Source organism: Hydractinia symbiolongicarpus, chromosome 1 (assembly GCF_029227915.1).
Source record: "Hydractinia symbiolongicarpus strain clone_291-10 chromosome 1, HSymV2.1, whole genome shotgun sequence".
Lineage (NCBI taxonomy): Eukaryota > Metazoa > Cnidaria > Hydrozoa > Anthoathecata > Hydractiniidae > Hydractinia > Hydractinia symbiolongicarpus.
Window position 1 is genome coordinate 10,863,010 of NC_079875.1, and position 16,148 is coordinate 10,879,157.

At 32.1% G+C, this 16,148-nt stretch overlaps 1 protein-coding gene across 2 annotated transcripts; it reads right to left on the minus strand.

Annotated features, from left to right (window-relative positions):
* Nucleotides 1-1,645: 1,645 nt before the first annotated feature.
* Nucleotides 1,646-15,494, minus strand: LOC130638053 (uncharacterized). Of its 2 annotated transcripts, none has more exons than XM_057446973.1 (12): nt 15,356-15,494; nt 14,331-14,349; nt 13,782-13,835; nt 11,456-11,608; nt 11,014-11,090; nt 6,421-6,538; nt 5,780-5,818; nt 5,508-5,546; nt 4,897-4,989; nt 4,370-4,591; nt 2,132-2,475; nt 1,646-2,022 (listed from the first exon to the last, which is right to left on the minus strand). In XM_057446973.1, the coding sequence occupies exons 1-12, from the start codon at nt 15,419-15,421 to the stop codon at nt 1,861-1,863; spliced, it is 1,386 nt and encodes a 461-aa protein (XP_057302956.1). In that variant the 5' UTR covers nt 15,422-15,494; the 3' UTR covers nt 1,646-1,860. The 2 variants fall into 2 exon arrangements, with proteins under 2 accessions (XP_057302956.1, XP_057302955.1); XM_057446972.1 differs by having other exon boundaries at nt 4,897-5,226.
* Between the last annotated feature and the right edge of the window lie 654 nt (nt 15,495-16,148).

Consider the following 16,148-nt stretch of genomic DNA (forward strand, 5'->3'; position numbering starts at 1 on the left):
GCAATTACGAATCAATTTCTACTTTTATTTTCAAGTTACCAGTGTGGAAGAGACAGGAAGTTACAATGGTTTCCTCTGTTAGTTGTTGTTATATTCAATCGGAGCGGGTTTTCCTTCATTCACTTTCCTTAATTTTAAATCAAATGTAGATTTTTAAATAATGTCTTTTAAACGTTTCCTAGTATGAGTACTTAAACCCTATTCGGACAGGGAGCTACCAAAGCATACAGTTTTAGGGGTTATAGTTTGGTAATTTTTATCATTTTCAGTCAACTTCGGAAAAATTGAAAATTTTTGATTGTGACATCACGTCTGTTCCTATGATAATTCCTCGGCTTATAGCTAATCGATAAAAAACTGGCCTTTTTTCATGACATGATTAGTCATATTTTTTTCTTTTTTATGCTTTTATCAACTAATTTGATACGTTCAAAACATTTCAAACAGTGTTTCTTATTCCAAAGTATACGTTGTATTATTTCGGCTTTTTTTCGGGTTTGCTAATACATGATGACTTTATTTTCGACTGCAATGACGTCATTAAATTTTTCTTTGTCTAACTCATCCGAAGTGCTCACGAATAGTTCTGCCAAGTTTTATGGCATGCTTCATCACTTTTAGAGGGAGGTGTAGGGGAGAGGGGGGTTATACCCGAAAGATTAGTTCTTCACAACCCTTAAAAAGCCTTGCAGATAGATGTATTACTACATTTTTTTCTCATGAATAAATCTTAAAAAAAAAAAAACAATTTTAAGGTTTTAGCTACGAACGAGGTAAGGATGCAGAAACTAGCCAGCTATGTCTAGCTGAAGTTTTTTGTTAAGTTTTGTATAATGCATTTTGTCCTAGTCAACTTTTCTGCATAAATTCGAATTTTATCACAGTTACAGCTTTGGCTACAACCATTCGCAAAATATATTTAGACAAGGCGGCAAATTTCGAAGTTTGTCCCTAAAAGTAATCATGTAAGACGTTTCTGTAGTAGGTACAGTGATTTACTTAGGATCTTAAATCATTTGGTTAAAACCTAACTCTCTAAATGTGTTGCTTGTTGCTCCAGTCGTGGCCTTTTTTCTCAAATTTTAGGTTTCTTTTGAATTATTTCGCAAGGCAGACCAGCGCAATTTAAACGCTGCTGACCTAACCAACACATGTGCAAAAGGAGTCCTTGCGTTCACCATCGACTTGCTTTTTGCCAAATTTAAAAAATGGCTAAAAAAGCGTTGTAGCTAAAACGTATGGCAGCATTCAGACGCATCGATTTTGCAAGTTTCACAAAAACATGTACTTATCCGCTTAAACTGGCGTTATAAGCCAGGTCACTGATCTAATCGTTATGGCTCCAAATATGCTGATAAAACTATAAAAAGTGTGTCAAAGTAGAACATAGAACCTATAACGATTATTAGCCGAATACGCTGCAGCTACACCCTATCCACATAAATACAAATTGTTTTACTGAGCTTTGGATATTCTGCTCCCAGGTCTCGCTTTTACTTGGTTGCATTTTTCGCTGTAGTTTTTAGTTAGCGTACGCGTAATTTGACAATTCGACAATTTATCAAACTCCTTTTATAGATATAGACCCTGCGCAATCCTCCTCTTCCTTAAGCTTTTTAAGAAAATAAGACGGAAAAAATACGTTTTAAAATCTAGCTTACAAATAATCTACATTAGTTTTTTCAAAAATATTTATACATGCTAAAGATAGCCCTCAAATAAACAAGGGCCATATCACAGAACTTATGTACATATTACAAAATTTATGTGTCATATCACAAGGGTAATAACAACCAGGCAACAAATTATTATTTATGATTTCCTGCTTACTCTTGGTTTCACATTGAATCATCATTACCATTATACTGGTATTGGTTCAAGGTTGCTTTTCGAAAAGACTTCATGTTGTAGAAAAACTCCATCTTCTGCGTAATTAGCAATTGAGTGAAATGATGGCCATTTCGAAGGTGCAGTGGAAGCGAATACTGACGATAAATTGCTCACACTGTCGTACAGTGCTCCCTGAAAATTAAAAGATTGGATAAATGAATTATAAATTAATGGCAATGTTAAAGCAACCTATAAACCTCGCCCATTGTTAGAATCCTTTTAAAGTGTAGCACAAAATTACCTTATCACAATCTCCTTCGCTACATTCTTTATGTTTTTTGGACTCCACTTTTTTACATGTTGCTCTCATTCTGTTTAAAAAGAAATTTAATTTGGGTAGCATCTCTTTTGATTTAATTGGTTTCTTTCCGCCTGAAAGTCGTGTAACTAAACTCATTATGTTCTTAGGTATCCTGTATCCGGCATCTTGTGTTGCCAATAGAAAAGAGGGTATAAGGGTTATTGCTTTGTCGTAACTGGTAAGGTATAAAGGAATAAATTGAAAACTGCTGTTTTGATGATATGCCATTGCAGTTATGAGTTTCAAAGCGAATTCGTATGGTCTGTGCTTTGATGAAGTGTGTTCTAAATGGTAAGAAATGGAATGTTATGTCGGTATTAAAAGTACCTGCTCGTTAGGAAAGAAAAAAGCTGTGCGATGGACACGCAGAATGTTTATGTTTGCACGGAATAACAAATCCGATATATTATTGCCGTCTTTGTTCTCATTGCGCACACGTAGTAAATCAATCACGAAGTCCGACTTTTACGGATAATTAATAAGCAACATGAAATGATCCAAGCTATTTATGATAGTCGTTTTAAATGTTGTGGTGTTGAGGTTCGGAGGCCTATTTGTGTTTTTATTTTTTTGCCTTCTGGAAGTTTTTTTTTATTTCTTTAATATTTGACATGTTAGCCATTTACAAATCTTAAAGAAAAGAATTTTAAGATTTTCGCCACGAACGTAGATTAGCAGTGTTAATGCTATTTTATTAGCTACGATTCATTCAGTATATTATTAAGTGGTTTTATCTTTAGCTGACATAAATGTTTTTGTGTTTTACTGAACAATCTGGTTATCACTAAGGGGGCATTGAAGTTTGGGTTACTTTAGCTGAGTTGGCACTAATAGACAAAAGCAGGTAGTTTGGCTGCGGAAGGTTATCTAGTTGCACCACAAACCGTGTTCTAAACTTGCTGAAAGTCTGAAATTTATTGATACAATGAGAGGCGAAAAACTGCGACCTGTCGACTCGTTAAATTATGCTTTTAATTATTAGTTTCGGAAATTTTATTTAAGCTTATTCGCAAAATTAAAAGTGTTTTAGCTGAATTGGATGAAGCTTGTGTTAATAACTTGATATCATACATTCGATGGTTAAGTCATTCATTAAAATGTATCATTTTATGTGTAATGTTACTATTTTTTGTCATGTATTGTGTATTCATTCTGTTTTCACACTTGTTCGGTCTTCTATGTTTTATTTGTCTCATAATATAAGTCCTACCTGTATTATTATGTTGCATCTTCCCCTGTGTATTATTAAATTGTCTATTATTAATTTTTAATGTCATTAGGGATTTCAGTTAAAACTATTTTCGTTCATCTATTATTTATGTAATTACATTATATAATAAAACTGAGTAACACACAAAATCAATCTAAGCGTTTCAACATCAATTATCGAATAATAATTTACTTTGGCAATTTCATCCAGTTTGGTACTTGGCAATCTGGTAAGAATATTATCTAATATACTTATATTTAAACATTTTTGGTCAAATTTTTCAAAGCTAAAACTTGTATATATTTCTTTTTTAGGTTAAATTAAGTAACTTAACTTAATCAATACCAATCAAACCATTTCTTTACTACAAACAACCCAATCTAAACCCTGGAGAGACCTACAGTAATGCCAGGTGAAATTCTTTGTTTTTATTTAAACCGAAGTTTGATTCTAGAAAGAACTTATTCCGCAAAATAAAGAGAATGTCTGGTGACAGATCTAGGACAGCGTTAAATTATCTATTTAAATGATGTTGCAGGAACGCTTTTGTTTAATTATTAAACAGATTTGCAATGTAAAATATACCTGTACTAAGCGCTCAGTCTGGATTTGTGAAAGAGTTTACCAACAATAAGTGTTCAAATTAGCGTTTAACGTATTTCAATGACTTCGTGCTACCAGGCATCCAAAAATACACAATTTTTTTCTGCAGGAAATATGTACGATTGGCGAAACTCTGAGGTGGATTCTCCCACAGGCTAACGACTAGTTATATTATAATCAAATAATCAGTTTAAAAAAGAATTTTCGAATGTCGCTATATTCCTTTCCAACCGAGGGAGGGGATAACAAGTGTTCGATAGATAATATTATAGTGTGAACGTTCTGAACAATTTTTATGGATAGTACGCAAAAGGTTACGAAGCAAAATTTGTTACAAAAGAAAGGAAGAAATGTATCATCTTTACCTTTGTTGTGTTCCGTAAAGAGTATTAGAACATAATCGCATGAGTCGATATTTCTTTGTATGTACGACGATATTCCTCCTTCAGCATCTATTTGACTTTGTTCCAGCAGTGACAATTTTACATCTATACCATAGGCTTTCAAAACTAACGCCAAATCTCTCATTAAGGTGTCCAGAAGCTCGCATCCAGGACGATTTAAGATCATTACCCTTGTAATTGTGTCTATAATAAAAGTATGAAAATTAGACTAAATGAATATGAGATTGTGGACCGATCCTTGTACAAGAACGATGGAAAAATCTATCGATTCTGACGTCAGCAATGACCCATATACATGTGAAAAATATTTGTGAGAAATTTACTTAGCTTGTTTCGGAACAGGTGGGTTGACCCAGCTTTAGGAAATTAGCCTAATTTTAGACATACGTGGTTCCTATTTAACTATACAGGGGCGTAAGTTATTTTCATCCTTCCCTAAGCTATTTGGCCTGAAATTCATTAACTATAATTAAGTTATTAACTATTACCATGCTTTTCTTCTTCCTTAAAGCCAAAATCTTTTTTTCGTGATTCTCGGGACCATTTGTGTGAACCGATGAAATTCTGTTTTATCTTCCTAACTATGTTAAAGACAACCAGAATTAAGATTATCAATAAGCCTCCTATGGAAACAACGATGATGTGTGTTTTGATTTGTGATTTCTTTGTCAACTTTCCTTCAGCAGAAAAATTGAACGGCACAAGTCTACAATGATTTTGTGTCAATTTAGATTGGTTTAAGTATCGAGTAACTTTAATGATGTCATTTGAAAAATGCTTGCATACTTTTGACATGCTATTTTTTATTTCGGAGAAACCTAGAATTAAAATCAAGATTATTATCAATGACTCATTGCACGGCAATCACAAAATGATTTAAATCGAAACAAACCGGAAAAATCAAAGCAATCCGTTTGATGCAGCAAAAAAAAGTTTAAATATTGAAATTGACATAGCTTTTAACAGGTTCTGAAATAAATAAATCTGGTAATGATATTCAGAAGGTTAAAAAAAACTCGTTCAGCTAATTAATGTAGGTTGATTCCCGAAGTAATACCTATCAAAGTTTTTTTAATTTTAAGTTTTATCAAAATATTACCTGGAGGCTTGAGACAATTGGAAAATGCCTTTTCTGCATCTAGAATAATGTTTACCGACAATGCATTAACAAAGATTTAATATGCACGATAATTCAAAGAACATGTCACATAGCTACAAAAAAGAGTCGACTCAAATAAGAATAATATATACAACTACGCATAAAGATGAACTTTATAATGCAACCTTTCTTCGACTTGTTTTGACCACAAATTGTAGACATAAAGAAGAATATTCTGTAGAGCAATCATGATTTACTGTTATAGGACTTACTAGTTCTGCTGAATGTTACGGCAGCAATCTCGCATTTTGCTACAAGTAAAAAAAGTACAAAATCGAAATTACGAAGTTATAATTATTTGTACGACGGGCACAATCATTCTTTTCTAGATAAAAAAGAATCAAATGTAAAACGGATCTTTTGCGCATTTATTAATGATTTGTGATTTGTGATTGAAAAATCTGCATATTACTTATGAGTGTGCCACGTGCATGTCGCATGTTGGGTATTGTAATGCAACTAGTCTACTTATATAACGTGCAAGTAAATTGTGTTTTTGAGAAGAAAAAAAAAAGAATTACTTGCCTATATAATAAGAAACATTTGGAATGTCGACACTTCGAATATAAGGTCTACAGTTCTTGGATGAATAATTTTGCTGTACCTTTAACAGGTAAACCTTGAAGTTCAAAGAATGGGCCAGAATTACCCGCTACATAGCATGTTGTTTTATTATTTCAACCTTGTCTATATTATCTAAAAGGCCAAAAGGAGACTTCTTTATACTGCTTGTTGCTTTATTGCACGAAACAAAACTTTAATCTTGATGGAAAACATTAAAATGCACAATTCTATAAAAGCAAGCGACATTTTAAATAAAAATAAATATCTGATGCTGATATGAAATACTTACATGGGGTTTTCTGTATGATAAGAGTTTGCGTTTGGCCAGATGGAATTTGTGTGACATTTATGACGTATGGTACATCGTAAACTAATTTATGATCAGCTATCAAATAACGTCCCATAATCTAGAAAATATGAATCAAACAATTCGTTAAGTGAATCTCTATAAAATACTAAGCTTCTATATGTCTTTCTGTTTGTGACTTTTGCAAATGCCATATTTTTTACCACCCAAATGCGCGAGTTTTTCGAGTTTTTTTGTCAATATCTTTTAACGTCAATATCTTATATTAAATTAATGAAGCCAGTACAGTGCACTTAAATTTTGAGGCCAAATAACTTGGAAACGAGGTGGTGACGTCAATGATTTTTCACAACGTGTGTAACTAGGGACCGCCTGGGACCAATTTGGGTAAGTTTCCCAAACCTAGGTCCCCAAATCCGTTTCGGAATGGACGGGCTGATGACGTCATCAAAAAACCTTAAAACGGTAATATCTATGCAACCGTTTGTCAAAAGTACATGATCCTATACATTTTCTTCATCAACGTTTTAAGATCTACACGATGAAGGCAATAGGTATACAAATTTCTAAAAAAAAAAATTCTGTTTTGACGGGTCAGCAAAATTTTAAACCCTTATATTTCATTAACTGCTCATCAAAACCCGCGATCATATACATTTTCTTGATCAGCAGTGTAAGCTCTACACAACGAAGAAAACATGAAAATAAGTTTCTCAATTTATTTATTCTGTATCTGCTCTGCTGACGTCAGCGGAAATTGTAAAACAACGTAATTTTCCATCTTCCTTCTGGCTAAGTGGATTTTCAAAATAAATTTACAAAAACATTTGAAAAAGGGCATGGTATGTAATGAAGTACAGCAAGGTTTCAAAGGTTTGTTTATGTTTTTTTTAGTTTTAATGATATTATTGATGTGAGACATGTTTGTTAGCTAGCATCATAAAGCCAACCACAGCAACAACAATTTAATAGCTAGCTAGCTCGGATGTTAAAAATATGTTCTTTATTCCTCGCTAAGTCTCCAGTTATATTCAACTGACCAGCTATTAGCTGCTGTAGCTAGCTTATGTTAGCTTCAAACTTAAGACTCAAAGTACCTAGCTAACTTGTGAGTTTTATGTTGCTTTTTACATGTAAGCTAGCTACCGTAGTTATCTTAGTGGTCTTTGCTAAGAATTTGGCTTATTTCACTTGACATTTTAAGCTTAAATTAACAAGCCACAATAACTTTTAAAAAAGTTTTACATAATATTTAAGAAGAGTTTAAGGACTGTTTTTAAGCAAATAATGTATTTTTCACATTTTGTGTAAGCAAATGTTTTTTTTTAACATTTTGTGTAACTAAACTTATATACATCGGTTACATGTAATATGACGAAACGATTTTTATTTAACATGTGGTAATTCTGGTACCTTAAGTGTAGAGATTTTTGAAAAAACTTGTTTTTTTTATATAATTCTTATTTGACAGAGGTTTTTGACATCATGGGGAAACTTTACGTAGCTTTTACATTTTTTACCCTAAATGTAAAAAATGTACATGAAAGGCTGGTGTAACCTTTCATTTATATACATAATGTATATAATATATACAAGCTGTTGTGTGATGTTTGAAATATTATGTGTTAGGATCATGCAATATAGCGAAAGAACTAATTTTTGTAGAATTTGACTTTGCAACTTGTAAGCAATTTCTGTTTTTATATTCAAATGAGAAATTCAACTGACAATATATACAAAGCGTAAAATTGCCACAAAGTTCATAAAATGTTATTAACCCTGCAATTTTTAAACATTTTCCTGGTTCTATTTTTGGTTTGCGAAGTTCTTTTCCTGCAAAAAGTTCTAAGAATAAAGTACAGAAATTACTTATTTTTAAGATGCGTAAATTTAATTTCTTCTAATTTATGGTTTTGATATTTTCATGTAATATATAGTTTGTGGGAAAAGGCTGATGTTGTCGATTTAGAATAATTAAACACAACTGTTTTTTACATAAACTTTAGTGCATATGGCCATATTCAATACACCAAAAGGGCTACTTTGTTGATTTCGGTTTTATATATACTCTTTGTAATATTTTTTTCTTCTTTTTTACATTTTGGATTATATAAATATTGTTGCAGAATATTGTATTTAAAAAAAATGGAATTTTGCAAAGTTCAATTTTACTACTCAATATTATACATTTTATATACGTATATTCTTTGGGACAGGATGGTACGAAATAGACTAACATATATGATATTGGTTGTTTTTAATTTACAGGCTGTGCCGTATGAAACTTTAAGGTTAACATTTTGTCAGACAATGGCATAACATATACTGACAGAACTTATTTTTGTTGTTTTAGACGTTATAACTTGAACTTCTTTTAACATATTACAGAAGACATACAGAAGGAGAATTAGATTTTGCATATTGCAAGGTTTTTTTTATATTTTGTATAAATTCTTACTGTGCAGGACTCTGCACAAAACACCGAAATGACTGATCCCCCTCTATTTATAAATTTAATGCCTTCCAAATTGCAGTTTTTTGAAATTTACAGTACAAAATGCAAAATATCAAAAATACTGATTTTAGTTGAATCAGAAGTATTTTCTATACAATCATTCTTTTTTTACACTTTTGTGGAGAAAAAGCGTATGCAATATCATCAAAATAACTGATTTTGTTGCAAACAGTTTTTCTTTTTCACATTTTGGATTGAAATATTGTTTTAGAGGGCATATATCAATAGGCATATATATATATACAAAAATAATTAAATTCTGCAAACTTTGAATTTGTCGTTCACCTCTCACCTTTTATATTTTGATTAAACTTTTGAGGAAAACCATAGGAATTATTTAGAATTTGTATTTTGTGTTGCAAATTTAGTGCAAAAATTGACATAAAATGAACTGTTAAATTGATTGTTGTTGTTTTAACATGAATTATGACACAAATTTTGTTTTTGCATACTCTGTTATCTTATATATATATATATATTCTATGTGAACATTTGTGACAGAGAACTATGTGAGATTTGAAATTTTGTGCAAGGTTTATTTATCGTAAAACAGCATTCTAGTTGCTAAAAGGACTGATTTTTATTAGCTTTGGGTTTAAACACCTTTTTTTTAATTTTTTTTAACAGTTTGTCTAAGGTTTACTAAAGATATATTGTAATATATGCAATATATAACAAAAAGTTTTGTTACATTATAATTTATCCTTGCAATCAATTTCTTTAAACATAATTAATAATTTCTGCCAAAGGCACAATTTATTGTTTATTTTCACATTTTGTGTCAACATTTCGCAGGATTTGTAATAACTTAGCTGATCTTAACATATACATTGACAAAGAGTTTTTTTACATTGATCAGCTTTTTTTGTATGTGACATTGTGATTGATTTAGATTTTATGAATGAAATGCCCTTTAAAATGCTTTGGTAAACTTTTTTCCAGATAATTTTTGCATTTTTAGAAGGTCAGTACAAGTAATTTTAGTAGATTTACTTTTTAAATGACACACAGTTGTTGGATACCTTCAATTTTTAGTCATTTATATAATACGGCAAATTGTAAGCTTCGCACCTGCTGTATTGCTTTTTATGGACGTTTTATCTGTTACACGAATTAAATGAGAAATTAGTGGATTCTTCCACGGGAAAGAGCTAGTATTAGTAATAATATTATAGTATCAAAATGATTTTACTAGCAAAAAATTGTGCGAACAGCGATTGTACCTCTCTCCTCAAGAGAAACTGAACCGATCTTACAAAAACTAAAATATTGGAAACTGAAAAATAACCTTTTAGGAAATAAAAAAGTCCTATAAAATGATTAGCTTTAATAAAAGTTGCCTTATCTTATAATAAGTGCTATTTTTGCCCCTGATCACTCTTATGAAAATGACACAACTCTCAATACTACTCCTGCTGGTCTTTTTTGGGCTCTTTAATGCTTGGGTGGGGGGGGGGGGGGGTGAGGGAGCTGATATTCAGCCTTCCCTCCGTAATTTTTAAAGTTGTTATACATTAGACATAAAACTTATCACAGCTGTTCCCCATGTCTTAAGTAACGACTTGGTCAAAATTTGCTGATGTAAGCATTTTTTCTAGTAATGGCATCAATTTTGCGGAAATGAATAAAATTAGCTTAAAATTGAGATTCGTAAAATATTTGTATAAATGGTTGGCATTTAATGACACCAATATTGCAAACGAAAAATAATGTAGCGATATATACTAAAAATTTTGTGTACTAACTTAATAAAAACTTGTAAGTACTTTTCTCAAAAAATAATCCTGCAAGATTTCACTCAAATCGAGAAATGGTTGTTTGGGCAACACTTTGGTGAATTTTCCCAAATAATTTTTCCAGAAAATTAAAGCTAAGTTAAAGTTGGAAAAGTCACAAAAGGTATGAGTGCAGGAACATAAACAGTTTGGAAAAAAAGATGACCCTTCCACCCACCAACACAAATGGAAGAAATATTGCACAAATAGGCCAATTCAATTGTATAATGCAGCGTTCCAAAACAACTATGCGTTACTTAACAACGAAGTATACGAATGAATTACCTCTTCTTGTAATTTGTACTTGGAAAGGTATAATTCAGCATCATTGATGTATATGTTTACTAAATATCCCCAACAACCTAAATTACAATCGAGAGAAAAATATATCTGGTAAACTCTAAATTTTTTTTCGACAATGTATGCGTAAAATTATCGATCAAATGAATAAGGTTTTGTTTGGTTTTAAAATTAAAATCAGCCTATGGTCTAGTAAAATGTTCTAGTAAAATGTTCTAGTTCCAAAGACTTCCACGACATTTGGTGCTAGAGACTTCTGAGAAAAATACAATGAACAGTTGCTGTGATACTTAGTGACCGTCCAAGGACACTACTCTGTTGTTACAGAAAAGTACACTTTTTTTTTCCAAGTCAAATACTTAGACAAGCATTTCTTTAACATATTTCACGGTGACAAATCACATCTAAACAATTTGATTATCCTAACCTGTTTTAACATTTTGCAATGTTACGAGGAGGTGTGTTTGTCTCGTGACTCGGCGATTAGCATACACAGCGTCTATCGAAAAAGGAATCCTAAAGCATTTCTGATATATAGATAAGCACTCTTCACGTATTGATGCTACATCTACCAATTTAGCTAAAATGTAAGGAACACATGAAAAAAAATAATGTAAATTAGATTAGAAAAAAGTATAGTTATTTGTGAAATCTTTTAACTTTTCGAGATAACAAAACAGTGCTAAATTATGTCCCAATCCTGCTGCGGCAGAATTTTTGCATGAACGTCTTTTTATCACAGGCGGTTGAAAGTTGTACTTTAACCCTATTCGGTCCTGAGGCACGGACGTTTTTTTAATAACTCCTTAATGCTATGATGCATGGCTATGATACTTACTGAGTCATCCCTTTCAGAGGCTTTGATATTGACTATTACTCGAAACTACGCCTAAAAATCTCTATGAAACCCGTATGCTAGGGAAAAAATTAGTGTGTCAAGTTTGATTCAATTTAAACAAGCCTATGAAAAGTTATTGCGGGCGGGCGGAATCCATCCCCCCCCCCCCCCCCGGTTATAATATGTTCGAAAAACCCCGGACCGAATAGGGTTAAAATGGCAGAGTGAACATCATGAGAACAGACTGAGACTGCAGAGTCTGCTTTAATTTGGTCACTATTCGCTCTATTCTAAAAATTCTCCAAGGAAAAACACCCTACCTGTTAGGTTTTTAATTTTCTTCTAGTTAAAACATTCGGTGTTAAGCCTTTATACCTATACAGTTGGTATAATCCATCGTGAAATCAAGCGGTTAAAATTGTTTTAGGAACCTCAAGGTGACTTTACTTCCGCTAATGTAAACGTTCCTGGTTTAGCGTTTTTGGCCCCTTTCGCAAAAGATGTTTCCCCCAAAGTTTTAAAAAAAAGCTCATTCAGGATAGTTTTTTTCGGCAAAATATTTCAATTTGGGTGAACCGCAAAAGTTTTTTTCCCGCGAAATAAAAAAGGTTGTCAGGAAAGGTTTTCCCCCGCTAAATGATTATGCTTTATTGTGTTTCCAGCACAGACGACATATGAATTAAAAAAAATTATTTTTAACTTCTCCGGATTCTACAGTCCTACTCAATTTATCTCCCATTTCTGCCAAAACAGCCCTTTCCTCCGAAATAAAATGATTCTATGCTTAACTGCATTATAGTACTTGTTTTACATAAATAATATATTCTACAATTACGGTTTGCCGATAACTATTTACAGCCATTTGGTACAGTAATGCAATAATGTTTTAAAAATTTTAACATTTAATTTCCTCTGTTATTAATTTTGTCTTGTAAATAATAGCCTTGAAGGAGCTACAAATCGATAAGTGCACTCTCCGTCATATACGTCCCTTCCATCCTCACACTTTCAAATGACGGTGTGTAATGAATAGACCACTCAAAAGATCAAATGCTAGAAATTATGCACACCTCAAAGCTTTGGACTTATTTATGAATAATTTGCAGTTGCAGTCTTGAAAAAAACATTTTCTTTTAGTATTCATTTTAGCCCTTGTCATTATACCTCCCTTTCAACAAGACCCCAATTTTAGTAGACGTCCGAAATTATAATCATTTTTAACAATTAACTCTCCGGTGGAGAAAGGCTTATTCGATATTGGCCTGACCATTCAAAAGAAGTGGAAAATATCGCCATGATAAAATAAAATTTTTAAAAAAAGGTACGCGTTGTCTAAAATTACATTCTTTTAGAAAACTTTCGTACGTCAGTTGTACAACGACCACAATCAAAACACATGTGACCAAGCGTACCAACAAATAATGTGCAACAATTTTTGTACACGAATTTGGATACACTATTTTCCAATTTGCTGGGCTTAAGCGAAAATCACCTATTCAATTTTCTAATCTCGGAGATAGGGAAAGACTAAAGGCATCTTGAGTTTGTTTATAGTGATATTTCTTTGAAGACATGACATATACCAACAATGACATGGTTACAAGAACTAAAAATTAGCAAGTCTGGATTTGGAACTATCTAATCAATATCTGATCCACACACACTGTAAAATTTGTGACCAGATAATTGTTAAATACGGCGAAATTGTGACTAGAAATTCCTTTCAGACGAATAAAAAATTTATCACCAGAAAAGTAAATGTAGTTCTTTGTTCGAAAGCGTTGGAATGGCTGCGAAAAATTGGCTAAATTTCGGCCAAGCAAAAAACAACAAGCAGAAAACACGTATTTGCTGTCAAATGTAACAAAAGCTGTTTAATTTTAATATTCAAGGTTTAAATCATAAAGATACATACTGTTGTTCTTAAGTATTTCTTCAATTGCTTGTTTGTTGCAAGTTCTGTTGCCACCTAAAAATTAAATACTGAATTCAATATCAAAGTAACGAATTAACAATTGGATTGGTTACTACAATGTATTAAAAGAAATTGTAGTTTTAATTTGCTACTGTGCTGTATTAGGATGTGAAGAAAAAAAACTTTTAAGACCACATTATAACTGACAAAACATTGATTACAGATGTGTAGTTCCGATAAAACGCTATTCACACATGCCGGTTTATAGCATATGGAATTACAGAATAATTGCACCGGTACTGATACAGGTCCTGGAGATTTAAAGCTGATATTAACAACAATTTAAACAAGGTTTGTATATAGCCAAGTAAGCTAAAGCCCTCCGTAAAAATATTAAAAAGGTCTAAATGATAGAGCTTTGGAGAAATGATTATTTGTTGGGAGGAAATAAAATATTTTGTGAGGGATTGTGTATGTTTCAATTACGTCTGAGTGATATTTAACTTTTTACTGTTCCTTATAAACTTTCAATATGATCAAAGAGCTTACCTTTCTCGACGTCAATGGCCTAAAGAATAAAGGAACACGCTAATACAAATGAGATAAAATATATGTTTATCAAACTTCCTACGTCAACTGCTCTTTGCATCATTTAAAACTTTCACCTTAATCCCTGATAAATAAGCATTCAACAACAACGACAAAGCAATGATAATAACCACGACAGTCACTAAGACAACAACGACTATAACTACGACAACAAAACGAGAACAACGACGACAATGACAGCAACAACGACAACGACAACAAAAAATAAGCAAAAAAGTAACCAGAAAAGCAATCACAAAAAACTTAGCAAATTAAAAACATAGCATAGCATTGATTCAAATTGTCATATTAAATGCTATAATTGAATGCGGAATAAACTTCACGTAATTACATTTGACAAAATGCTGTTGAAATTAGTTGCATCCGCTACTAAGATAATTTGTGTGTAGAAACTGTTGAATGAAAAGCAATGTTTTTGGATGGCATTCTTTTAAGAATAACAAAAAGATGTCGCATCTGCTCAATATATCGTTTGCTTAATTATTAATACTTAACCTTTACAACATCTAATCGACTTTCGTCCACCAAATTGGACGTTAAATTTCCAGACAGCACCAAATGTCTAGCATTCATCGCATCTTCTAAGATATATTACTTCCTAAAGTTTATGCTACTGTTATGTTAAAAGCGTTTAGAAGTTCCAGAAGTTGAAAGGCATAAACTTTATTAGGTCTTTTGAAATTTACGTCGACACATTTATTTCAGCATCTGCGTGAGCGTTAACCTGTTTGCTGCACACAGTGAAGTGGGTCAGCTTGCAGATCAAGTGCCCGTGACTATGAATCGAACACCTCTCACCACTGTACAGTGTGTTGGCGATGCACAAAGTCACATTTGCTTCAGGTAAAACAAAGATAAAGTTTCCTGTTTGCATCTTCTAAGCGAGGTTTTAATTCATTTATTCCTTAGAAATAAAGTTATATCAAACATTGCAGAGAAAAAAATCAAAAATTTAAGGATTTTACCTGGAGATCCAACGCAGCATTGGTCAACATTAGAAAACTAATCAACATATACTTTGCAAGTACCATTGTAAGCTCTCTGTATCCTACAGCCTTTAATCACGCACAGTCTTTACTTATGTCTCTCTTTTCTATTTTTTAATATTTTTAAGTTAGAAACTATAAGGCGGTAACTATAGCAACAGCTTATACCAATATAGGTGATTAAGGTTTTAATTATCCTAGGAATCTTTTCAATGCTACAATTTTCTCTAACGTCATTCATATCATAATCCTTTCAAGTAATTTTAGGATAGAAAAACATTGCGTGTTTCAAATTTCGTTACAGTTGCAAACGGTACCCACTAGGCGCTAATCAGCATTAAGTTAGTAAATGAACAAATAATGATAACTAGGGCTGAAATAATTTTGAGCATTTACACTACTTAGTATAAAACTAGCGCTACTAAATTACTCACTTGCAAAGTTGAATCAAAAAATAAAATCGCCTTACTTTGCTGTGTCTGTAAGTGTCAGCAGCATGTTTATTCAGAAATTCGGAATTAAATTATTACTTGGCGACAAATACTTTTTTTTTGTTTGTTGCACTTTTGAAAACAATAACAAAATTATATAAATTGCTTAATAAAGAGTCATTTTATTTTTACCACAATTTTTTTTATAAACCATAGGTATTATAAGAATTTAAAAAATATTGCACCGTTTATATCCTAAAAGCATTTCCAATTAAAATAATTACCGGTTGATATATGGCGATAACCAGAGCTAAATATAAAAAAAATAACCTTTGGAACTT

Bases quoted from the DNA above. Each gene is read 5' to 3' on its own strand.
- LOC130638053 (XM_057446972.1), bottom strand. From the start codon at position 15,421: ATGGTACTTGCAAAGTATATGTTGATTAGTTTTCTAATGTTGACCAAT. The intron at 11,609-13,781 runs GTATGTATCTTT...CTTACATTTTAG, and splicing joins AGAAATACTTAAGAACAACA to CTAAATTGGTAGATGTAGCA. The intron at 5,819-6,420 runs GTAAGTATTTCA...TTTTACTTGTAG, and splicing joins TATCATACAGAAAACCCCAT to CAAAATGCGAGATTGCTGCC.